Below are 26,483 nucleotides of genomic sequence, written 5' to 3'. Positions count from 1 at the left end.
GAGACATCAGAAATTGTTTCCAAGAATGCAGATTTGAAAGTTTCGTGCGAGACTCGGTAGGTCATGAGAGGCTTCTCCCACCTAGGCGCGCGGGAGGGGTGGGTCTTCCGCTTGGAAGAGCCCAGGAAAGTTGAACCAGTTCTAAAAAATCATGACATTTTCACTCCCTTTGCGGCCTGCAAGCGTTAAGCGCGCAGGGCTGGCATACAATTCTCAGGTCAGGTCAAGGGCAGGCTGTTCCCGGCGCGCTCTCTGAAATGCAGCGCGGAACAGCGCACAAGTGGAGGCGGGGGAGGAGAGCGAGGCAGTTACATCCTCGCGGGTGGGGAGTGCGAGACCTCCTCAGCTGCAGCCCGCCGGGTGAATGGGGCGCACGGCCCCGTAACGCTGAGCCTGGATAAAATATGCCAGGACTGCGCTCCTCGGGCTCATCAAGGCTGCGCGGGAGCCTCCCCGAGCCATCATCCTTTGTAATTGCAACCGTCAATCAACGCTTTAAGACAAAGTCAGAACCGGGAAGGACGAGCCCTGGAGACCAGTCTCGTCGGAAAGAAGGTGGAGGCGTGGGGGAAGTGAGGGGAAAGGGGAGAGGAGTTTGTCAGAAGTTGGCAAAGGAATGGAGGGGAGAAATTGTGAATCCGCACCGTAGCTAAAGCCGGAACTGTCTCCCCCGGTCTCCCGGCCTCTGGTTTGTGGTCTCCGCCACCACTTGTTTCCCGCCAGACGGGGTGGATTCTTGAGTGTGCATCCACTGAGAGGCAGGGGGGCAGTAGGTTAGATGTTCCTGGCGGAGGATGGGATGCGTCTGCCCGCCTGCGGGCATTTTAGCATTCCAAGTCGATCGATGTGTCTGTCCGTCAGTCCAGACCACCACCAGCATCAACGTTTAGACCACACAGGCCCTGTTGCCCTACTCCCATCACAACTGCCTCCCCTTCCCGCGTCCACTTGGCTCTCCTTCCTCACTGCTGCCTCTGCAACCTAGAACCATCTTCAGGTAACCGATCCGAGGCACCGTGGGCGGCCCGGGCTCCTCCTCTTCCAGCTATCCTTCCGAGAGGGTGTTCTGGGAGACGCCCAGGCCGATCCCAGGTCACAGGGCAAGCGGGTCCGGGGCTCCAGTGTGGGCCCCTGCCCAGCGGAATTGAAGGGTCAAGGGACCAGATCGTTCGGAACCAGGGAACTCAGGGGGTTTGGAAAGGATGCACTTGCAGGGCGGAAATGAGTGTGATGTGGGAAGCCTGGTGCCGCCGCCCCACCCTCTGCGTCTGCCCCAGGGCTGGGGGCTCTGCCACTCCCCTAAAGCCCTTATGAAGCGACCCGGGAAAAGGTGAGTGTGCCCTCGGGTCTCTGACATGAACCAATTCCAATGGAAGATTTCCCCCTTGTCCACCGCCGGCAGGGGTTTCGACGTCCCGGACGGGGATCTGGATATGGTTGACCCTAGGGAACTCTTCTCTTCCTGGAGCAGGAGGCCTGGGACGCCGAAGTTTTCTCTCTGCTTGAGACCTGCTACTTAGGTGCCCCTTCCGTTCGGGGGGAAAAGCCGTGAGCCTGGACAAGAACTTCAAAGCAAGGCGAAGCACCTTGGATCTTTCTTCTGTGATACAACTGCGGATTTTTTTTTAAGGGTGGTTTTTTGAAATCTTGTCTGCAGCCCCTATTTCCCCACCATTGCCCCCTCTGATTTTGGGAGGAGAGAAATGAATGCCAACTGCTCCTTTGTCACCATCATTCCTGGTTTGGGGTGTGAGGCAAGGGCAGACTGGCCTGGACTGAAAAGGCGCTAGGGTGGTCTAGGCAAGCCCCTTCTGGGGCTGAAGCTGGGTTATGAATGTGATCACAAAGTTTTCCTTGGCTAGGTCAAGGCTCTGCCTCAAGTGCAGGCAAGCACTTTTGCCATGCTACAAATATATGGTCCTGTCAGACCCCCTTTCTACTTCTTTCAAACTCTCCCAACCTCTTCCTCCAGCTCTACCAATCAGAGGACCTTCCCTCACCCTGGAAGCTCCCTCTGAGGACCAAGAGTCTGGAGTCCCCCCAAAGCTGCCAGCCTGGTATTTGCAAAGTGCTACATAAGTACCCCCATGAGCTCTTTGTAGTGAGAGGAGGCTGTTCCTAGATTAAGACTTTGGAATAAACTGATTTTCAAAGTTCATCCAAATCCACAAAGCACAGCAAGAACTGAGTTGAGCCCTGAGACAACTCCTTTCCTTTTCTGAACTGTGTGTATGTGTGTGTATATATTCTATATATAATATATATACTTAAGCCACAAAACTTATTTAATTTACAATGATATTTAAAAACAACTAGTAATATTGAAAATGAATTGACAGTGTTAGTTGATGCTACCCTGGAAATCTGATCATCTTAAGGGTCACTCATTTTGGCAACTACATCCCACTGCCCTTTACAAACTAGTGGCTGGTCCCCCTCCCCCCCAAGTTTAAACATTTTAATGAAATTTGGTGCTACAAAACTGAGATTTAAATAAGCTAGATTCTGAATATACATTGAAGAAGAACAAAATGACCAAAAAAAAAAAAAAAGAATTAGAGAGCCAACAGTACCTGAATTACCAGGAGTGGGTGGGTGATGAACAACCCGCTTCATATAAAAGTGTAGATTAATCATGGGGATGATTGGAGTGTTATTCAATTCATCAAATACTGGCCTGGGCAGTTTGAGTGTGTGATCTCTATGCCATTCAAATAGAATAAATTCAGATCTTTTGAGATTCAAATTCACCCCCTTGCGGGAGGACTCTGATAATTACCCAGTCTCACAGCAGACACTGAATATGAGGCATTTCATATGCAGTCACGAGGCTGGAAAAAATGTTTTTTCATCTTGTTGGGATGAGATCTGAAAACTTTGAAGATGTGGCTGGGCTGGTGGCCGAAGAGCTTACATAACAGATGGTTCTTTAAAACTTTATTAAAGTGCTGGGCCTCTGGGCCTCATGTGGATTGTCCTACCAGAGACACCAGAATGAAAAAGGAAAGCCCAGTCCGATCGTTGCTTTCTGCTTGGAAACACAGTGCCCTAAAATTTAGGAAGTCTGCCGCCAATGTAATCTTAGTCTGGAGGGGGTGGGGTGTTTATAAATGAGTGAAGGACCCGGTAAAGAGCGGGGGAAACAGGGATAGCTATTCCTCCATTGCCGGCGAGTGGGCGAACTCTCGGCGAGATGGGTCTCCTCGGTGAGCCGGGACGCTCGGCCACGGCAGGACTCCTGGGGCCCATTGTGGGGCCTTTTCGGACTGAATACCGATGGGCAATGAAGCCGGGAGACCCTTGAGAGCAGGCCAGCTCTTCTGAGAAGAGCGGTCAACTGAATTCAACATCTCTTTTCTCCTTTAAGTTGTTTAAATGGGTGTTTAACTCCCCCTCCAGCCCCCGACCCGATATTCGCGCGGGGACACACACGCACACTCACACACTCCCGCGTCCCTTCTGGTTTCCCCTCAGCTCGCAGAAATAAATCGCCGCCCTAGCCTCCCGTCCTTCGCCGCTGCGCTCAGACAGAGATCGCTTCCCACTAGCTGTAAGACCCGGCAGCATTCACATCCCCCGCCCCAGGTCAGGGTGGGGTGGGAGGGGGTTAAGGCGGGGTGGTGAGGTTGGGGCAGGCGAGGGGACTGGAGCTCGCGCCTCATCCTCATTGGCTGGCGGCTGGTGTCCGACCAAGTCCGGAACCCGCGTCCCCATTCACTGTCATCACCCCTCATCCCAGCCTTCCCCTTACCCCCGTCCTACTTACCTCCCCTCTCCTCCTCATCTTCCCCCTTTCCTTCCCAGCACCGTCACCCTCCGGGCTGGAAGGGCTGCTCTCGGACACGCGAGAGGAGTAAACGAGGCAGGAGAGGGGGGTTGTAACTTCACAACTCCACACTTGTGATAGTCAGCGAGAGTGAAGCAGAGACAGGGGAAGGGGCGGAGAGGAGGGGAGAGAGAAGTGAGGCGAGGGAGAGGGAGAGAGAGAGAGAGAGAGAGAGAGAGAGAGAGAGAGACCCCTGCCGATCTTGAGCCAGAGGGCGGGTGGAGGGAGGGGTAGAAGTCGCCCGAGCCGTCTGGGAGCAGCGGCAGCGGCACCGCCGCGGCGGCAGCAGCAGCTCGGCGGCCGCCTCCGCTGCCCGCCCGGAGCTCGGCCGCGCACGGATCCGCGCCCCGGGCAGCTGCGCCCTCACCGCCGCCGCCGCCGCCGCCCTAGCCGAGCCAAAGCCAGGCGCGCGGACGCAGTCTTCGCCGCGTCTCGTAGCCCGCCATCTCCTCCCAGCAGCTTGGGGTCGGCTCCGGAGTTGAGAGACTGGACGGGGCTCAGGGGTCCTGACCCGCGGCCCCGGAGGAGGCGGAGGCACGCTCCGGCGAGCGGGTGGGTGAGCCAGCACCCCAGCCGCCCCTCCCTCCTTTCCGCCGGAGTTGAATCTGTGCTGCCCGTGTCCAGGTGCTGGGCTTCCGGACGGACGCGGACCCCCTCTCCCCGCCCGCGGCCGCCTTGTCATGCTGCCCAAAGTGGAGACGGAAGCCCTGGGACTGGCTCGATCGCATGGGGAACAGGGGCAGATGCCGGAAAACATGCAAGGTAAGGAGGCGCTGCGCGGCGCTCGGGTTCCCGCGGCCACACCGCCCCCGGGCTCGCCCTGAGGGCTTCAGCCGCCCACCCCTCGCGGGTGCCGGAGCAGCCCTGCGGGGCGCTCGCCGCTGCCGGGCTGTGGGGCCGCGCGCGGGCGGCAGGCCCCCTCCCGAGGGGCAGGCATAAAAGTTTATGGCTCTTGAACAATGCGGGGCGGAGGTTTTCCAAGCAATGCCTAATTGGCCGCTTCTAATTAAGAAAAGAGAGGTTTCAAGCTCTCTGGCAACCCGAGGGGGGCAGCTTCAGGCTAAAGATACTTCAGAATAATAAGATCATTCTAAGAAATGAAACGCCTCACTGGAAACCGGAGCGGGTTCTCGCTCATTGGAATCGGTGGGAACTTTAATCAATGCTCGTGTGTGGAGGAAGAACACCCTGCTTAGCAAAGTCAGCTACAAAGAGAGGAGGCTCCGGGAAAGCTGGTCTTAGCGGCGTTAGAATGTATGTTGGGCACCCCCAAAAGCCCAGGGGGACACTGCGAACTGGCTCTAATTTGGACAACTTCAGAACCGCAGACAACTGAAGAAATCCAAAATTATCCCACCCCCATCCTCTGCGCGGGTATTGCCGAGTTAGTTGAGGGAACGGGGCACCGGTTTAGCTTAATGCCTCTTCTACAGTCCCAGAGCTGGGAATGTGGAAGCCCGGCTTGTTTTCTTACCTCTTGATTGCTAACAACAAAAAAAAGCAAACCCTGCTGGCTATATTTTCGCCGCATTCCAAATAGCGACTCTAGATGTGGTTGTATTAAGCCCTTCAGAAGTTTATCGCAGTTGCCCTGGGCCGGGGAGGGAACAATGCTAGGAAAAGTCACCGGTGCTCTTCCATCCTCGCCCCTTCCCGCGCGCAGGATGTGCGGGCAGGCGGGCCTGTGATCCCGGAACGCTTCCTGCCATCCCCTTGAGCGAACTTGAAAGCGCCGGGGAAGTGTTGGGAGCAGAGTTGGAGCAGAGTTTGGGGTTGGTGCACGCCGCGGTGCGGGATCGGCGGCGCGCCTGCCGCGCTCGGGCCCAGGGCCCCTGACGTCTCCCTCCGGGACTGGGGAAAGAGGGTGGCGGCTACGCGTGCGTTGTGCCTGTGGGTCGGTTACCTCTCGGTGATGCTGGGGTCTCTCCAAGCCTCCAGGAAGGGCTGTGGACGTCCCCTGGGGGCTGCGGCCCCTGAGACTAACTTGAGGGTTGGGTGCTGGAGGAACCCGGTTGGCCCAAAGAGGCATTGGCGCTCGTACCTGGGAGTCCCGCGAAGTCAGGGCGTGGGGGACGCGGCGCCGTGAGCGGGATCCCGGAACCCTCCGCCTCTAGCTGCGGAGAGGGAGTGCCCTTTGGGCGCCCGTGAGGCCACCGCGATCTTAGGTCCAAAAGGAAAGTTTCTGCCCCTCGTTCAGGCGCGCGCGTTTCTGAAAGACTAGGGAAAAGACCCTGAGGGAAACGCTGGATCAAGAAGCAGGGGAGGCAAGAATAAGGGTTTAGGGGGCGGGGGAGATGCGAGGGAAATGCCACTGTAGTATTCCTTTTAAAGTTCGGGAGGGGCGTTCTTGACACGACCTACTGTCCCAAAGCAGAAAGTTAGACTTCCATTGTGCACAGGTCTCAGGAGAAGCCGCCGGCCGCTCGCTCAGCTTTGGGTTCGAAAACATCGTGGGAAGGGTCAGGGCACGACTTCCTCTATGCCACTCGGCCTGCACCTCGAGGGAAGTCCCTGGGGATGGGGACCCCTTTCCCTTGCTTGCTCTGGGCTCAGACGGGGACGCGCCCTGGTCCTAGAAAGACTCGCCACTAGGTTTCGGGACAGCTTACTATGGAGGGATTTATCCGCGTGCCACTCTTCGGCCCTAGCTTTCCAAGGCCCCACGGCCCTCTCTACTTTCTAAAGACAGGGACTTCTTTGCCCCCAACGGATTCCGTTCTCCGAAAGCCTACTTGGGTACGGCACCTGGGACACTCTGAAAGATGACCGGGTCCCGCACAGCAGCGACTGGCTACCCACAAGGCCTCTGTCTTTGTCCAAGAGGGTCCCCATTCCCAGCCCTGGTCTTTTGGCGTTGGATCCCCGAGGTGGGCACCGAATCCTCCTGCAAACGGTTGCCTCGCTGTGCCTCTTAGGTGCGAAATTAGAGTTTACTTTTTTGGGAGAAAGGGAGATAGAGAAGAACACACTTGGTAAAGTACAGTTTTTCCCGTCCCGAAAACACGCCGCAGGACAATAGTTACGAGTTTTGGAAGAGATGGGGCTATAAACAAACTTAAACCCTCAGTTTCCCCAAACCCCCAGCTTCCCAAAGCCCGAGCGCGGACCTCTTAGGGTTGGCGCCACTAGGAGGACTGCGCTTAGCGTCTCTACTTTTACTTCACGGAGCTCAAGGCGCCTGCTTCTACGCGAACATCTTTTCCCGGGACCCCACCCCCACCCCCAAACTCTGGCTAACTCACTCCGGTTTAAGCCCCAGGCCAGGGCTCTGTGTCTCGGGAAGAGACGTCTCAACTCAGCCGGTCGGTCCTCGGCCCTCAGCCTCGAAGTGGTGCAAATGACCTCACCTCCCCACGGCCCTCTCCGGAGGCCTGCAGAATCCGTAAAGAAACAAAAAACAAAACAAAACAAAAAAACCCACTTTATTTTAAAAAGATAAAAAGGAAAAGAACGAGTCCTTGGCGAAGAGGCCACATGATCGTGATGGAGTGGCCGGGAACTTTGGGGATGCAGTGGGAGCTATTTCTCTTTCCGTTTTGGTAAACAAATCAAAGGAAACTTTTGTCCGGCCGTCGGTTCCCCCATCTCCTCCCCCCCCCCGCCCCGCCCCCTGCAAACGCCACTGATTAACTTAAACTCGAATCTGCATTTGTGCGCCTGTGTGTCGCCGAGCAGGAGTTGGGCAAGGGGCGAAAAGGACAGCGCGCCCCGGGGTTTCACAGGAAGGTGCCCGGGAGGGGTACAGCTGGTGGCTGGGCTGCGCGGACCTGCCCCTTAGCATCGATACCCGCCGCGTCGCCCTCCGAGACCTGCCCCCGAGTGAGTCTCAGGAAGGGACTAGATCAGGTATCATCTGGGGTCTCCTGGCCACTGTCCTTCCTGTGCATAGTTTATCCATCTTTTAGCTGCGATGACGCCTTCGCAGGGGCTAAGTCCGGCGGAAGGCGGTTACTCGATCCCCGCAGTGAGCCGCTTGTAGCCGCGGCCTGATTTCTGTTTAACTTTAACCGGGCAATCTCAAGGTGTTTATATTTTGCAATGATTATCGGAAACATGTGAAGTTTTATCGCAGGACTTTAATACTTGGGGACGAAACCAAACCCTCCTGTGTATCTTTTCTTTTCTTTTTCCCCCCCCCTCACATCCGGGCGTCCTCCCTCTCCTCCTTCTTTATTTTAACAGGACGTTTTCGAATGTGAAGAGACTAAAGTATCCAGAACAGGAGCCCTGTCGATAAGTAACTGAATGTTTCAATTAGTCTAACAGATTCGAACGTACAGCCGCAGGCTGTTAAAAGTGGGGGCTGCTGCTGGAAAGCTGTTACTGGGGCTTCAGGTTCTCGGTCAAGTGTTTGCAAATCGGCAGTTGCTATCCTGATAAGCGCTGTGTACTTGCAGCAAACTTACTCCAAGAGTGCGAGAATGCGAGAGCTTGCTTCTCTTCCTTAGGCAAAGGTGACATTTTGGATCTTAACTTTAGAAGGTTGAAAAGAAGTTCTAAATGGTTACTTTCTGCAATTCATGTTTCTTTTCTGATTTGCTGTCTTGCAGTTATGACCTATGTGTTCCACAGCGGTCAGTTTAAAATTCTTAACAAAAGAAGTTGGAAATCTTTTTAAGTTAAAAAAATAGGAAGTGCATGCTCGTTGAGTCCTAAAGATGTTTTGCTTTCATTGTATAAAACTATTTTTTAAGTATAGCAAGATAAAATATTGTATATATTATATATATACATTATATATATTATATATACACATTATATATATTATATATATATATAATATTTTACCTGTGATATTTGCCCACTGATCACCAAAATGCTTTTCACTGCAGGATTAAAACCTACATAGTAAATTAATTAGATATGTATACACATTTCTTTTTCTTGTTTCAGTGTCTCAGTTTAAAATGGTGAATTACTCTTACGATGAAGATCTTGAAGAACTCTGTCCCGTGTGTGGAGACAAAGTGTCTGGATACCATTATGGGCTCCTCACCTGTGAAAGCTGCAAGGTTTGCCTCCACGTTGCTACCTGATAAATAATAATGTTTAAATCCAAAATAAACCATTGGATTACTTTTTAAAGCTAAATGGAGGCTGTCTTTTATAGACTCAATTAAAAATGAGAGACAGAGTTAGTCCTGGGGAGATGATTCTTTGAAATATGTGTTTGATTTAATTCCAAGGGCTAAAAAAATTTATGCTGTTTAGAAAACTTTGCCCGTCTCATGGCTTTAAAATATTTTATTGTAGTAAAGTGATGTATCTGTAGAAAGACTTCTATTTCTAACAGTCCTAAATATTGATTTTGCTTGACTTATATATATTTAAAGCATCGTTGTTCTTGAGAGGGAACATGACAAAGTATTTCCCAAATATATTTTAACTTCAGAGTATTCTGTGCTGCAAGTCTAAACATTTTTTATCCACAGATAAAAGTCTAAATTCTCAACTGCATGATTTCATCCTGATTTATTCCAAAAACAATTTTGAAGATTTTTTAAAAAATTTATATCATAAAGGATAAGAAAGCACATCTCAGTTTATAGTAGAATGGCATTCATAAATAAGTCATATGACCTATTTAAATGCAAGAAGTTTTAATATCTAAAATGTACTAAATTTTTCCTATTACTATCAACCATACATCAAGAATTTCTCCCAGACCTTTTTGATATAGTCCCAGTCCATTTGATACTATTTGCTATTTCTCAACATGTTTTAAAGTAGAAAGCTTAGTACAAATACTTTAAACCACTGCCTGGAAAATCCCTTCATTCTCTATAACAAAGTAAGATTGTTCCACTTTATAGCTAGTAAGATAAACATAAAGAGTATACCATCCTGGTAAAGCTGTTATTATATTATAAAGCTACAAAATTTGTTTTGATGAATTCTTTTGGGTGAAATAGAAGAAAAACACACTGTGCTAAAATTCAGCTCTCTGCTATACATTTTTTCTTTTCCATCAGTTTCACTTTTTTTTTATTACAGAGTTCCCCAACTTGAATGTATTTCAATGGAATTATGAACATTTTCCCATTTTACTCTTTAAATCCTCTTGTTCTTGACAGTCTAGTGCTGACATTTGTAAAAAAAAAAAAAAAAATCTGGGGTGTTTTGCTGTTCAGTTTTTCCAATGGTATTTTATAATAATTTGCCACTAAAATCTATCAGGCTGCTTACAAACGGTGCAGAGCTCCATGAGTACCTTATCTGGAATATGAGGTTAATAAGAAAACAGATTTTTTTTGAAATTACTGGTCAATATGGAATGTATTTTTCTCCGTCTGTTGAGATGAAATGGTGTATATCCAAATCTCCCCAAGATTTGATGTTATTCTAGGAATATAACTTTAGTGCCAGAAAAATCTCCACTTTGGCCCAGCACTGTTTTGGAGGGTTGATCTTGTTAAAATGTAGAACAAACCACAGAACCACGGAAAGGCTCACTGGTTCAATGAAAAGATTTATTGGTGATTTCCTTAAATGAAACAATGGACGAGACGGGTGTTAGATTTATACTGTGCCTCACTATTTTCTCTGTCTTATAGGGGTTTTTTAAGCGAACAGTCCAAAATAATAAAAGGTACACATGTATAGAAAACCAGAACTGCCAAATTGATAAAACACAGAGAAAGCGTTGTCCTTACTGTCGATTTCAAAAATGTCTAAGTGTTGGAATGAAGCTAGAAGGTAAGTTTCTTCTAAAGACTACTATTGCCTGTTAAAACTCTCCAAGGACATAAGATTTAAAATAACATTGTACTTATAATATGGTAACATTATTCTCCTAGTCTTCTAACGCCATGGACAATAATGTAAGATCTTTTTATGTTTCATCAGCAGAACAGTCCAAGTCTCATTTAAATACTGGTGAAATCTACCAGGAAAAAATTTCAGTCTTGGAGTCCCCCCTCCCCCTTTTCTTTTAATTTTTAGTTTGGGGAGCAGATGCACCTGACACTAAAGAGGCCAGGTGAGATGAAAACAGGACTGAGATTGAAATGAGAACAAATTTTAAAATTTGCAAAAATTAAAAAAAATGTATTGTCAGTTTTCAAGTCAGGATAACTTAGTAAAAGCCTGATTTTAATCTTTTAAATTGTTTAATTGTCATAATTGTTACTATTAACTTCGTGACTCCTGAGCAAGAGTCAAAGCTAATTTAACTGTGAAATGGAGTTGCTCATAGGGAGTGCAAGTTTTGATGGTGTAAGAAAACACGTTCCTTTTTCTTTTTTCTTTTTTGTAAGATAACGATCAAGTCTGCAAAATGAAGGTGGAAAGTAGGAAACGTGAAAAATGATGAACTATTAAATCAGTAGCATTGGTTTGACAGGAACAAGAGAGTGGTTCCCCCAAAGCCATGTTAAACTATGTCGAAAGAGTAGAACCTGGCACTTACAATGTACAGATTGGCAGGGAGCAAAGTTAATGTGTGACCACTGTAAATAATTTGGTGCATGGACTCTCATGGTGCGTTGCTGCTTTTCAGCCTCCAGCCTACTGACGGTCCACAGATTAACTGCAGTGCAAAGAAAGTAATAATAAGGCATGCCGGTCACTGTTCAGTGCCAGATACAAGAATGCATTTTATTTGATCAGCGAGGCACAGGCTACTTTTGTTTGGAGCTTTTCTGTTATGTGGCACTCACACTTGATAGAAATATTCAGAAGATTTCGAATAAATCTTCTGAATCGCTAACAGATTCCTTCCCAATAGAAGTAGCCACTTTGGTTATCATGAGAACTGTTAACTCTGTACTGGTTTTAAGAAGAGATTGGGAAAGAGATCGAGAAAGAAATGCTCACTCATTTCTTTATTACCGATCACGTTATTATTTTCCACACAGCAAAATACTGTGGGAGATGTTTACTCTAGTATGAGACTCAAAGGATAAAATGTCAAAAATCAAATGTTGTGATTTCATATGATATCATTTGATTTCTTCTTTTTTTAATGAAAGGAAAAAGTTGCATTTCTTTACCTTAAAAAGTGTGCTTTATTAACTGTAAGTCACTTGTGGGGCTGAGGTCTACTTCCTTAACAGTGATGTGAAATAGCTGAATCTTCAATAAATTATCACCCAGATGAGAAACTCTCTGTTATCTTGTGCAATATTCTGGATACCTTGCATTCACAATAAATTTTTAATGCCATACTAATCCTAAGATAAAAAGCTCAAAAACTTAACCTCCAGCAATTTCAACATGTCAGAAGCTGTCAGAGGTCGCTGGTTTCTGTCTAATTGCCATTGGCCACTATGGGCTTGGACAGAACTGCTAACTCACTGATTAGACGTGGTCCCAGACTCCGCACAGCACTGTGATGGTGGACTGTCTTGACAGCTTCTGAAATGAATTTGCTTTAATTATGTCCAGTTCTGCCTAAATTAAAAACAATAACTGGTGGTTATCTGATGTGTGCTCATCAAGTCCAGGTGAAAATGATTTTCCAGGAAGAGCATGTACCCAATCTTTTGCAGCAAATTAGTCAAAATGGCTTTGAGGGAGGAAGATAGTCTAAGGGAAAACATTCACAATTTAATGCAGAAATGGGTTATTTGATTTTTTAGTTTTTCCTCTTAGCAGTTTGGGTTTCTGTAAAGAGAATTCTGACACAACAGGCATAATACTCTTTCTTAGCAATCTGAAGGATCCCCTGTGTGTAGCAAAAATTATGAAATCTTTTCAGTCTACCAAAGGGTTAATAGTAATAGGTTCCTATGTATCCAAAATATTTTTTTTTGATGACAAACACTTAGAGGAGAGAATTCCTTAATAAGAAAGACATGGTTTTGGGTGGGAACCTTTGAGAGGTATGGTGTGAAACAACCACACACATAACACTTCTGGACAATTTTCAACATTTCTAGATATCTCGAGATCCAGAGAATGATAATAATTTCCATCTTATTTATACCCTTACTCCTTTTTTTTTTTTATTTCCCTACAGCGGTAAGGGCTGACCGAATGCGCGGGGGAAGGAATAAATTTGGGCCAATGTACAAGAGAGACAGGGCCCTAAAGCAACAGAAAAAAGCCCTCATCCGAGCCAATGGACTTAAGCTAGAAGCCATGTCTCAGGTGATCCAAGCAATGCCCTCTGAGCTCACCATCTCTTCTGCAATTCAGAACATCCATTCTGCCTCCAAAGGCCTACCTCTGAACCACGCTGCCTTGCCTCCCACAGACTATGACAGAAGTCCCTTTGTAACCTCCCCCATTAGCATGACAATGCCACCTCATGGCAGCCTGCAAGGTTACCAAACATACAGTCACTTTCCTAGCCGGGCCATCAAGTCTGAGTATCCAGACCCCTACACCAGCTCACCGGAGTCGATCATGGGCTATTCCTATATGGATAGTTACCAGACAAGCTCCCCAGCAAGCATCCCACATCTGATACTGGAACTTCTGAAGTGTGAGCCAGATGAGCCTCAAGTCCAGGCCAAAATCATGGCCTATTTGCAGCAAGAGCAAGCTAATCGAAGCAAGCATGAAAAGCTGAGCACGTTTGGGCTTATGTGCAAAATGGCTGATCAAACCCTCTTCTCCATTGTTGAGTGGGCCAGGAGTAGTATCTTCTTCAGAGAACTTAAGGTATGTCATCAGCTATTACAGCTTACAGCCCTTTCAAGAGAGACCTAACTCTGTTCCTAATTAATATATTCGTGGTGCTGAACATACTTTTTCCTTACTTTTCTTCTTTACAGAGTAGAAGAATCTTATGACCTTGATTTCAGGACGATCACAGCTTAAGTTTATGGGGCTTTTATTCTATGTAGCTCTTAGTCTAGGGGGATGGCATTTCATGTAAACTATAGGAAATTTTTTTTTTCTTGAATAGTAGAATGTCTTTATTCCCTCTAACTCAGATGGTTTATGGCTATAAAATTTAAGTCAACGTGAACCAGTACCTAGTGAACTTCTTAAAAATTATCAAGTAAAAAAGCTGTAGTATATTGGTGCCAATTTAAAAGAAAAAAATACCAAAATTTAGTTGTGTTTAGACCCTAAAGAGTGAAAATGATACCACCAGTTAGTAGTGTAAAATGGGTTTTTACTACCTGTTTACCTTGACATTAGGTGGGTAAAGCCTTTGTTTTCTGAGCAGATTCCAATAGGATGTTTACTGTCATTGGATGGGGATTGGGCAAATGGTGAGTGCTAGTCTACTTGGCTCAGGTTTTAGTTCTCATAATCTATGCCTCTCTTTGATTTTAATGGATTGCTACATTGTAAACACGGTACTTGTTTGTATAAGGATCTCTGTTTAACTACATAATTATTTTATTTCCTGAAACTTAAGACTGAATTAATATGGGAAAGTGCTATAGAAGTTTGGAATCTAAGAGTACCTCCCATAGCACACATGGTCGTCAGTGGTTTCATTCTCTGTTCTAAGAACAGAAGTGAATCCTGGATTTGATTTCTCAGTGTATCTGTTACAAAACCTATTTCTTCCTTCCCCTGTCACGGGAGTAGATGAGGCTGCTAGACATCTGTGGCTTCTGATCACCTAGGACTTTTGGAGGAGATTTAAAACTCTTGAGGAGGACAGTACAAAGCAGACCTTTAATGTAAAGGGTGGCCATTAAAAACTGTCTGTGTAGACGGACTAGGGAATATGGAAGCTGAGTGCAAATGGAAGATGGTGCTTTTCATAGCAGATGTCCTTAAGCACTGTGATTTGTACAGGGAAACAAAAGTTATCTGAACAGATCCAAACAAGTTGGTAGAATGCTACCACAATGCTGTTGAGACTGTCCACCTGTCCAGCTCTTTACTCTCTTGTCCTTTATCTTTCCATTTAAAGATGACTTGAATGTGGAGATAGATACTAGACTGCAGAGATGACAAGCAGAAAGTATTGAGTTAGCTCGTCAGGCCAGATGTTTTCCGAGTATGTAACCACCTTGTGATAATCAAAGTGTTTTTCATTAAAAACAAAAACAAACAAAGGAAACTTCCTGGTGTTTTTACATTCACAGCTTTGTCCTTCAGTCGGCAGGTAAGGTATTTGAAATGAAAATGAAAATGACAATTTTAGGTGAATGTAAAAGCGAGGAAAGGAAAACTGACCTTGCAGGCAGGTGGACTAGCTTTGGGTCATGGCTTTCTTTGCTACTCAGTAACTGTGTCTTGATAGGCAGGATGTCAATCGCCGAGCCTTAGTTTTCTCATCTGTAAAATTGTACATGTGCTGTTTATGGTGCAGGGGGTATGACAGTATTTTCATTGAAGAGGTTTTACAAGGAATAAGTGAGACTATGTGGGCAAAATACTTAGTACTGGGAGCCTGGCATATATTTTATACTCAATAAATTATTAGTGTAATTTAAAAATTGTTATTATTGTGGTTTTGTGGTAAGTGTGTGTCAGTTTTACATAACACCATCTCATATTCAGCATAAAAACATGCATTTGTGCTTTCTTCCTAATTTGACATTGGGAAACAATGTTACCACATGTGTTAGAAAGTAGTGTCATTACATAATACACAGTCGTAACTACTACTAATTAAAGATGTAAAATTTGCCAGGCAGTAAGGTGGGTGTAAGATGAATACAAAGTTGAGTAACATAAAATAGTTCCTCTCAAAGATTTTATGATAAGCAGTTTCAAATATCTATTAAAAAAAGAAAAGCAGCTGAAGTTGTAGTTCCCAAATCCCCAGGGAAAGAAATCATGCATATCATTTACGTGTCAAAAAGGAGACATTGGAAGGGAATAACGCCAGCCACAGTTAGGACCTGAAGGGTGCTATGAAAGCACTCTGCCTCTCCACATTTCTCTTTTCCTTGCCCTGCAGCTAAATTCTACAAGATTCTTTTATAGGGTGTGAGGTCTCATATTTGGCTAAAATATAAATACCTTTGGGAATGGAGTTATAGTAAAGCATCATCAGTCATTTATACTGTTTAATGCATTTATCAGTCTTTCATGAGAAGATGCTTTGAAAAAAGGAAAGGGAAAGAAAGTACAAACATTGGTGGGGGCGCCCCAGGAAAAGAAGTAGGAAGCACCCCCATGAGAGGAAGACATATTTGACCCACTTTCCAGTTTGCCTTGGGCTGATGTGGAAAAGTGATTCAATAGAAGTATTTTTCAGAGACAAAAAAGTAGAATTCAGAATAACTTAGGGGCAATTTAAATATAGAGTTGGAAGGTAACTATTCACATCTGGAAGAATTTGTATTCTTTTCATTTATAAATTTACCTTGTCACAAATAAGTAAGTTGTTGGGAGCCCACATTGAAACATGTGTATTGTGGTAATGTCTTCACTTTGAGATAGAGAGAGAGTGAGCACAAGTGGGGTAGGGGTAGAGGAGGAGAGACAGAATCCCAAGCAGACTTTGTACCATCAGCACAGAGCCCGATGCGGGGCCTGAACCCTCAAACTGTGAGATCCTGACCTGAGCTAAGATCAGGAGTTGGACACTTAACCGACTGAGCCACCCTGGTGCCCCTAGAAATACAAGTTTTTAAACTGTGACCTGTAGTAAGAATGTATTTTACACTGGAACTTGGTGTACCAAAACAGATCTCTCTCTCCCTCTCTCTCTTTCTCTCTCATACACACACGCACACACACACACACACACACACACACACACACACACCAAACTAAAGTTTTCACTAGACATTACACGAACTTCTCCATGCCGTGCGCTCTGATGTTTTCTATTCTATTCTGCTTTAGTCTAATTTGCTTCATGTTTTCAAAAATTTCCGGTCATCACCCACTGAATTGATTGCATGACCCACTAATGAGGCATGGTCTGCAGTTCAAGAAATGTTGCTCTGGGGAAGGTTTTGTGGACCATCCACTGGGCATTGCCTACCTGGCATTGCTAAGAACAAGTGCAGAAAAAAGCCTCTTTCCCCTGGCATGGCCTCCAAGACATCTCTGAAACTTATAATTTCCTCTCAAAGATTTTATGATAAGACAGTTTCAAAAATATCTATTAAAAAAGAAAGGCCACTGAAGTTATAGTTTGCAAATCCCTATCTTCCTGCAAAAGTTGTGATTTTTAAATATCATTTGGGAAGATGAATGCTCCCCTTTAAACCTTTGTCTTTTTTTTTTTTCTTGTTAACACAGCAAATTACCCATCAAGTGATATACTAATAGGGCAGATTGCTTGTATCTCTACAATCCCAAGACGAAAAGTCACTTATTTGTTCCCAGAAAGTAATAGCATAATAAGGCAATTTTGCAAATGACCCCTGGCTCAGTCTCCCAGGACAAGTTACACTCTCCACCATGTATAAAAGGAAGGAATACAGATTTCATTTGTTTACTATTTAAGAGAACAGAGGGGCCAGAGGAGATTTGGTGGGTTGTTCTGCTTTTCTACATGTCTACAAGGTGCAAAAAAGATATTCTAGGTCCTATTCAAAATATCGTCATGAGAAAGAGGAAATTACAACTCCCAGCATCACAGTTAATGAAACAGGACACAAACAGCAAAAGAAAGAAAGAAAGAAAGAAAGAAAGGACAGTATACTCATAGAAAGTGTGCAGTTTCACAGCTGGAAGGTGATTAGGGAAGAGGAGATAGAGGAAACGTAAGTGAGCTGTTTGTTTTCTCTACACCTGTAAGGGACAATTCTAATTCTAATCCAAGATACTGGTGTGAGAAAGACAAAATCATTATTACAAAACTAGCAGCTTTCAGGGCGCCTGGGTGGCTCAGTCGGTTGGGCGTCTGACTTCAGCTCAGGTCATGATCTCACGGTTTGTGAGTTCGAGCCCCGCGTCGGGCTCTGTGCTGACAGCTCAGAGTCTGGAGCCTGCCTTCGGATTCTGCGTCTCCCTCTCTCTCTGCCCCAACCCACTCGCATTCTGTCTCTGTGTCTCTCAAAAATAAGTCAACATTAAAAAACAAAAGTAAAAAGCAAACAAACAAAACTAGCAGCTTTCAAAACAGCACATGTGCATCAAAAGAGTTGCCATGCCTAGAAACCAGATTTTCCAGAGTTTGAAGACATGGTGATCATTTGACCCCCCTCCTGCTTTTACATATGAAGAAACTGAGGCAGGAGTGGAATTGTGACTTGCTCAGGATGATACAGTCAGAACTGGGACTGGCAGATTCAGAAAAGCAGTACTTTGTACAGTCCCCCTCTCCACCCCCAACACACACACACACGCACACACACACATAGACGGTGTAACCTTTGACCCTGAAAACACAGGCCTTTGCCAGTGAAGCTAAAGCAAATCTCTAGGTTATCAGAAGTCCATCACTACCGTCCAATTACTAAATCGCTAATAATCAGTGAGACAGATTTTCTCTGAGACCAGACAACCAACCCCCTGGGAGTGAATGAGTCACTTTAGAAAGCTACAATAATTCTTTCAGGCCACGGGGGTATCGTTCAGTAGAGTAGATCTACCAGCCTGCACTTCTGAGCCTTGAAAGCGTGTCCGGAGCATCCTTTAATACCTTACCCTCTACACATAGTATACCATCTGGGAGAATCTGGGTCAGCAACCACATACGGGTGGTGCTCAGCAGTTAAATGGTTAACTACAGTCATATCTTGTGTTCTACTCAATGCCAGGCATATTCAGCATGGGTTACTTTTTATGCATGTTTGTGAAAATATGCAGAAAGAGAATACATGGTTGTAATCAAGTGATAGATGAGCCAGTAATTATAAAAGTGTAAGCAGTGTTTTCTGAGGTAATATCTTAAATCCTGCTCACTTTCTAATTTTTAAACCGAATCTATCTTACAATGGCCGATAATCTTGACTTTTTTCCTTGTGTTTTTCAAAATTAAGAGCAAATTCAAGATCTCCTCACACTGCTGAAAGATCTGTCTTTGTGAGTCAAGAAGACTGTATGTTTTCTTTGTTATTTTTCTCTCATCTGGGTCTTAAACATCTCACAAACACAAGAGCAGTGAGAAAATAATTCCCACTTTGTTGAACAACTAATGAATCTGGAGGATCTATTTGATCTTCTAATGAGACCAGATGTCTTAAGAGGATTCTGGGAATGGATATATAAGAACTTCCCCTCGATGAATGATTCTGATACAAGTAGGAGTAAAAAAAAAAATTCTAAATTAATCCTGACTGAAACACATAACTGGCGTTTCTGTGGAAAATAGGTCTCAGAGACTCAGGGAGTTTGTGCCAAAGGAATTCAGCCACGCCGAAGCCAGTTTCTAAGCGCAGTTTTGTCCAAAGGCTAGAGTAGGATTAAACCTTCTCTTTTCTCTGGTCTATGACAGAAGCTTTCTGAGCAAAGTTTTACTTATTTCTTTTGAACATTCTGGGTCCTTTTTCCCAAGCCTTCGTTCACCTTTCCTAACCTACAGGTTTATACTCTGAGATTTCATTGGATCTGCCCCAATTTTAAGCTATATTCTTTAGTAAGCTTACTTAGCCCTTTTCTATATGCATGTAGGGTAGTGGTGGGGAGCATAGACAAAGCCCCTGCATAGGGTCTTTCCACATTCACCTACTGTCCAATCCCAGCATCCCTTCCCACCTCCTCACTTGCTCTTGTGGCTTCCCAGAGTTACAGTTAGTCACTTCACATGCACTGTCTTTTCATTCCTCTGGATGCCAAGTGGTTACTCCTGGGAGGAGATGATATGCAGGAAACAAACTTCAAAGTGATTCCCACTCAAGAGGAGAGAGATTTTTCTAACTGAAGGAGAATGAAAACATTTATCACCATCTTACTTACTCTTCAAAAGATGTCGGAATGAAAGAAATCTGTCCTGCGTAGGTAGAAATGGGAAAACTAACTTTTCTTCCACCAGAGGTGGGCATGGAAGTTTTCTTCTGAACTTGTGAATTTGGAGAGAATATTGGAATTGGCAGGTTTGACTCGATGGTCTGTCAGGTCTCTTCAGGTGTCAGACATCTGCTTCCATGATTTCTTCCAGGTAGACTTAGAAGGGAAGCCTCTGGTTTGGCTGATGGTATTAAGATTTGTATTATTCTAAGCTTACTTGCTTATGCCCGTGCAACTGTATACATGTCTATTATCAGTTAAGGAATCCAGTATTTTAATCTTTCTTCTTCACTACCCACTGGATGAAACCACTCTTCTCAGTCAATACCTGTTATTCCTATGGCTAGTTCTTTGGTGGGCAGCTGACAATGCCCACCTGACTGTGAAAACATGTAGTCTTTACCTTCTCTGTTCTTGACAAGGATGTCAAGAAAGTACACCAGGCACCCTGAAACTGCTATGTGCTAGTTCTTTTTATTAAGGTATAATTTATATTCCCTAAACTCGCTCTTTAGTGGACAGTCAAATATAAATCACTTCCCCAAATTCTCCTGTGCTCTTTCTCATAGTCAAGGCCTCTCTCTACCCAGCTCCTGTCAACCCTTGTTTTTGTCCTCATAGTTTGCAGTTACTTTTTTTTTTTTTAAGTAAGGTCTACACCCAACGTGGGGCTCAAACTCACAACCTTGAGATCAAGAGTTGCATGTTCTATTGACCGAGCCAGCCGGGCACCTCAGTTTGTAGTTACTTCTTAACGTTTATTTATTAATTTATTTTGAGAAACAGGGAGAGAGAGAGAGAGAGAGAGAGAATGAACCAGGGAGGGGCGGGGTGGGGGGTGGGGGACAGAGGATCTGAATCGGGCTGTCTGCTGACAGCAGACAGCCCGATGTCAGGCTCGAACTCACAAACCACAAGATCATGACCTGAGCCAAAGTCAGATGCTTAACTGACTGAGCCACCGAGGCACCCTGCACTTCCTTACTTTTTAGAAGTATTAACTTTGCTTTATTCTGTGAGTATGCATTTAGAAATACAGACTCAGTTTGGACCCTAACTTCCTGAAGCTTGGTTTCAGTGTGGTGGTTTCCATGCAAACATATCCTCCATGGGAAGCCAGGATATTTGGTAGGAGTGTTAGTAGTGATGATCATAGCTTCATACTGGGTTTGCTTGTTCACACACCGATAAGCTTCCTGTTCCTATTAATCTTTTTGTTATCTACTAGAATCATGGGGAGAGCATGAGAATAGCCAGCCACACCCAAGAAATCCATGTTTAACTGGCTTGGCCATTGTCAGGTGTCTAAAAATGAACAATGAGAATAGGAAGAAAATCAACATTTTCCTTGCTGTGCTCAAGGTCAGATGGTGAAGGGGAAGAGAAGTCCCTTTTATTAGGTGCTCGTTATTTGCTTGCTATAGTACTGGGTGCTTTCAGGCCATTTTCTGGTTTGATCCCTTAGAAAGCCCTCTGAAGTGAGCATAGTATAAGGTCTCCCTTTGGTGAGAGAGTCTGAGTAAAGACTTGGACCATTGCCATCACATAACATGTTCTTTCCAGAGGATATATCTATCCATCCACCCCTTCTCATGCTAGGGATCATAATAGCCCATAGAGACACTGAGTTACTTGATTACTAAAAATTTGCTACCTTCTTTTTTAACCAACCAGTCCTTTCAGTCTACTAATCTGATAGTACCAGCAAAATTAACCAAGATACTTGAATCAGTTTGGTTTCCAGGGGGCAGGAATGAGAAAGATGGGGAAAAAAAACAAAGACATGGAAAAAACCTTGAGAGGTAGTTTACATGTAAGGCGTGGGATAACATTAACAGGTGAGAGTTTAGAGAAGACTCAAGGTCACAGACAAACACTTCCAGTTTTCCTTGACTACAGAGTTTGGACAATGGTTGATAATAATAGCTGCCATTTGTTGAGCTTTATTATGAGTCAGACAATTGTTACACTTTACATGTGTAAAGAGTGATAACACTTTACATGTGTTATCTCATTTAACACTAATTGATCCCTGTGCAGTAGGCTTTATTATTCCTTGTGTGTAGATGATACTAAGACCTAGAGACATCTACTGACTTGCCCCGAGTCACATAATTAATAGTAGTGGTAATGCTGTCATTAAAACAAAAAATGTAAACTGTAAAGTACTTTATAATCGTAGCCATTATCACTGTGCCCATATCTGTATACATTACAATAGGTCTTAAAGGACCTCTGTTACCCTCAACCTGCTTTATATTAAATTGGCCCAAGGATGTGCAAATTCTGTCTTTTTTTTAATTAGATGAGGACATTGTAGGAATGGAAAGTACTGAACAGTTCAGTAAGTTAGCATCAGAAGGGGGTCATGGTTGCCATTGGTTGAAGAGTCCCACTCCAGAGCCTCTAAACCATCATGTGTGAAACCTGACTGTAACTGGAGGCGGCGTAGAATGAAGCAGTGACAAGCTAGAGCCCACTCATGCTCCCAGTTTAGGAACACCTGGTAGCCCCCCCCCCAGTGCCTCCATTGTCCCAGCTCCTGCTGCATAATTACTAGAAGCTGTTTGGCTAGTTTGTCTGCTTAGAAGCAGTTGCCTACCTGTTTTCAGAGAATAATTATGGTCCCTGCTTACTGCATTACTTGAACTTACCCATCAGGGCACACCAACTGCTCACAGATCTTATGGAAAGTCTGTCCAGGTTAGCTCCTTGGTGTTGGGGAGGTGGAGCTCCTTCAGTCCTTATGTCCCCTGGGGTCCCCCTCTGAACGCCATATCCTCTGTCCTACAAAAGTCAGCTAACAGGTAAAAAACTCTGAGAACATGACTCATGTGTGACACCCCTTAACACACTTTGAAGGGATTTGCCCTCTGAACTTCTGAGGTAAAATAGGTCTTTTTATTTTCCAAGATAAGTGAAGAATGACTTTGTTCTGACTTATTCTTCTACAGCTTGGGAAGTAGATCATACAAATCTTTGAGGGCTCAACATCCATTTGCAGAATGGCTGCATAGACATTGGGCCTTTAAGCTATTCTTCACTTTAAAGACATTAATCTCTAACCCAAGAACACCACCCACACTCAAGAACAGCGACCCACACTGCATCACTGATTCCAGCAGCTGAGTCTTTCTTACATGACTGATACTTAAAACCTACTTCCGGCTGCACTTCTGTGTTCTCCGTGCACCAGGCCAAGCTCAGCCCCCCAGCGGCCTGGGGCCCCGGCCACCATCTCTGGAGACACTCTTATCTTCTGTGTCAATTTCTTCATTCTCCACTGCCTTCCACGTCCACCTTTCCTTTTCTTTTCTGTCCAGACTGCCTTTCTTTTTTTTTTTTTTCCACCCCACTTTTCTGCCTTCCCTTTTTAAGCCTCCGGCTTCTCAAAGGCATTTGACTACATTACTGTAGTCCCCCTCCCCCCATCCACCCTGCCCCTCCTCTGCAGAGGATAAGACCTCCAGTGGATGCCTGTAATTGCACATAGTACTGAACCCCAAATATACTATTTTTTCCTACATATACATACCTATGCTAAAGTTCAATTTATAGATTAAGCACAGTAAGAGATTAACAACAACTAATCATAACAGAACAATTATAACAATATACTGTCATAAAACTTATGTGCACGTGTTCTCTCTCTCATTATCTCTTACTGTACTATACTCCCCATTCCTGTGATGATGTGCATGATAAAATGCCTATGTGATCACATGAAGTGAGGAGAATGATGGAGGCACTGTGCCATGGCTGACACTGGGGAAAGTGAAACCATCGTGAAGGGGGAACTACTGTACTTTGTAGAGCATAGTGGTTCAGGGACCACATAGTTGCCCCCTTGGCTGTATGTGCATTTTCCCCTCAAGTGAAATGTGGAGCAGTGAGGGGACCAGAGCTCTGTAGGTGCAAGGAGGGATAGAGAAAGCAAGAAAAATAGTTGGGTAGCTAGGCCCTAGGAATGGAGTGTATTCAATGATAGTAGATAGAACTTCTATGTAGTTGTTCCATGGTGCAAGGTGACTTCCGCACCGTGGCATTTTCTATTGCGGGTAGCAGGTCAGCTTTAAAGGTCAAAAGGGAATATTATGGCTACAGGTTCAGCAAAGGGAGTATGTATGAGTCCTCTGTATCTCTCATAGTCTTCCAGCTTTCAGATAGTGAAGAGAGTTTCTGTGCATGGCAAGGCACTTCTGTTTCAGGTGTTTTAGCCACATCTCCACATAGTCCCACAGATGGTTACCAATGTTTCCCTCACGTTTAACTTCCTCCTTGGAAATCAACTTCAAATGCCATGCTGTTGACCTACCATGACCAAGTCTATGAATTTTTCGTGTACGGTGTACTCTGAAGGAATAGCCAAAAACTTTGAGGAAAAATATGTGCAGTCTGAAGTAGACAGAACTATAGGGCACAGCTGCTGTTCACTTTTCTCTTAGAAAACTAAAAGAAAACCACATTATCTTGAATATTTAGAAATGTCACTAGGGTTACACAACGTTCAGGATTAACTTTACAACCAAACTTGATCCGACTTCTAATTCTGTAAGAAAGCTTTTTCTTTACATGACAGATAGAATAATTGGCCAATAGGTCCAAAGTCTGTCCTTCATTGTGCAAGGAGAGCATTGCAAAGGCAGAATGTAACCTCACACCGGTGCCTTTAAAGGCACCAGGCCTCTGTCTTTCATTTTGGGAGCATGGGCGTAACTGGCCTTTCATCAATGGTTCATAGTGTTGGTTTTTAAAGTCTACAGTAAGACCACCTTCTATGAATTGACTATCACATTTCTAAATACCCTGTTTACAGAATATTTTACCTGGGAGAGCAGTATAATTATTTCATTTAAATTAAAAACATTTTTATGGGAATGAAACACAGTAAAAACACAGGATACATGTTGAATTAATGCACTCAAGACTTAGAGGGAGACAGACTCCTCAGTGGTAAAGGCAACACATATACCTCCTGTCTTTTAAGCAACATTAAATATACATTCTTGGTAATCTGACAGTTCTCAAAATGATGTTTTAAATGATTTCTTAATTCATGTTACTGATTTTATACAGGCACACCCACATTCATTTGCTAGAAAATAATGACATGCACCCAAGTAGTTCTCTCTGGCAGAACTTGTGTGTATATATCAAGGGTTTGAGGGCATATCCTGTTTTCAGGCATGTTCTCTGAAATGTTGGCTCATTCTAAGGTTCGTTGTTTTATTTTGACCACTGTATCCTGCCTACTCTAAAATCACTACAAATGCTTCTTTACCACACATATCTGATCATCACAGTTGCGATTTTTTTGATCCAAAGTTGCAATGAATAAGAGGCTTTGCTTGTTGCCTAATTTAAAAACAAAACAAAGCAAAACAAAAACCACAACTTTTTACTACATTTCCCCTTGTAAAATAATGATATGGATTAGTGTTTTTGCAGAAGTGTTGGCAATAGAATTCTTCAAAAGTTTTCCTTTGGGTGATGAAAAGCTGTTATGTTATTTTGACTAGCTAATCAAATGTAATTGGGTAGCTTGAAGTGCCTTAGATTTTCCTTGTGCAGTTATCAAAGTGGGAAATGTAACTCGGGGAGCTGATGAAAGGCGTCTCTCATGGTATTCTTTCAATTATAGATCTTACAGAGTGAATGAAAGAACAGGTCTGCTGCTAAAAACTCGGAAGCCTGAAACGCCCCTTAATGTTAACTGCTGTATTAGCTAGTTAACACGTTATTAGATATTTTAATTGATTCTTGCTCCAGCTTTGGAGAAAAAAATATTCTGGATCCATTGGCAAGTAAATTGGGCAGGGGGCAGGGGTCAGGGGGGCGGAGGGTGGTGGTGGTGGAAATGCTTGGGCACAAAAACATTAGGTTCAAATCCTGTCAGATATTTACAGTGGAAATAATAGCTCTGGTTCACTTTTATGGGGAATAACTTGCTTTAAATATTTTGCACTCCTGTATTGGGATTCATAGTTATGAGTGTTTTGAAGGAGTCTTATTTGACCATTGAGAATTACTTTTATGATTTTTATCAATGAAATGTTGCAATCCTGAAAACGTAACCTCATTGCAGTCATATATTTGGATGGGTGCAGCTGAAGGTGTAGCTTTCGAAACCATCCACACACTATGTCTGCATTTCACATGGATATAGCATTTTTCTTTAGGGTTGCGTCACACTCTCAAGCTGACCCTAAAACATTCCTGGCATGAATAATTTGTTATGATTTAGGATTAGGTTAGATTCAATTTTGGTTTGTTTTTATTTATTTTTTAATGTTTTATTTTATTTTTGAGAGAGAGACAGAGTGTGCGTGAGCAGGGGTGGGGCAAAGCAGGAGACACAGGATCCAAAGCAGGCTCCAGGCTCTCAGCTGTCAGCACAGAGCCTGACTCGGGGCTTGAACTCACGAACCGTGAGATCATGACCTGAGCTGAGGTCTGGCGCTCGACCCACTGCGCCACCCATGCACCCCAGGGTCAGATTCAGTTTTTATACATTTAGCAATTCACTTGTTCACTAGCTCATTCATCAAACATTTAGTGAGCTCCTACTGTGTGTCTATCTCTATGCTAACTTGCTAGAGATAAAAACAAAAGCAGTCTTCCTACACATTAAGCTCTCCAGGGCACTTTTCTCAATTAAAGTAGAACTCCTTGGCATTGATGCAGCACTAAAATACAATGGCAAACCCTAACGTGGAAATCTTGTGCAAGGCATGCAGATGATCCTGACTTTGCTTATACCAATGTTTAAGATTATATTTGAACTGAAAAATGTAATTTAATTCTCATAGACAACAAGCCAACCCTTGAGAAACATGGCCTTAGTCCAATATTGACTGAAAAGGAGGGAAACTTGCCCAGAATATAGTGC

General features: G+C 44.4%; 1 protein-coding gene across 6 annotated transcripts in view; it reads left to right on the top strand.

Annotated features, from left to right (window-relative positions):
* Positions 1 to 26,483, top strand: part of NR5A2 (nuclear receptor subfamily 5 group A member 2) — a 134,965-nt gene that overhangs the window by 7,306 nt on the left and 101,176 nt on the right. The window contains exons 2-5 of one of the 6 annotated variants that reach the window (XM_027074632.2): positions 4,451 to 4,588; positions 8,720 to 8,838; positions 10,381 to 10,522; positions 12,786 to 13,432. In XM_027074632.2, coding sequence (XP_026930433.1) covers positions 4,451 to 4,588; positions 8,720 to 8,838; positions 10,381 to 10,522; positions 12,786 to 13,432 — 1,046 coding nt within the window. Of the gene's footprint in view, positions 1 to 596; positions 1,331 to 4,450; positions 4,589 to 7,537; positions 7,673 to 8,036; positions 8,281 to 8,719; positions 8,839 to 10,380; positions 10,523 to 12,785; positions 13,433 to 26,483 lie in introns of those variants that run through there. The other 5 variants (XM_053209821.1, XM_015071507.3, XM_053209820.1 and 2 more) reach the window with 5 other exon arrangements.

This window comes from Acinonyx jubatus, chromosome E4 (genome assembly GCF_027475565.1).
Source record: "Acinonyx jubatus isolate Ajub_Pintada_27869175 chromosome E4, VMU_Ajub_asm_v1.0, whole genome shotgun sequence".
NCBI classification, from domain to species: domain Eukaryota; kingdom Metazoa; phylum Chordata; class Mammalia; order Carnivora; family Felidae; genus Acinonyx; species Acinonyx jubatus.
Note: the sequence above shows the minus strand (reverse complement) of the source record. Positions and strands in the feature narration are given on the sequence as shown.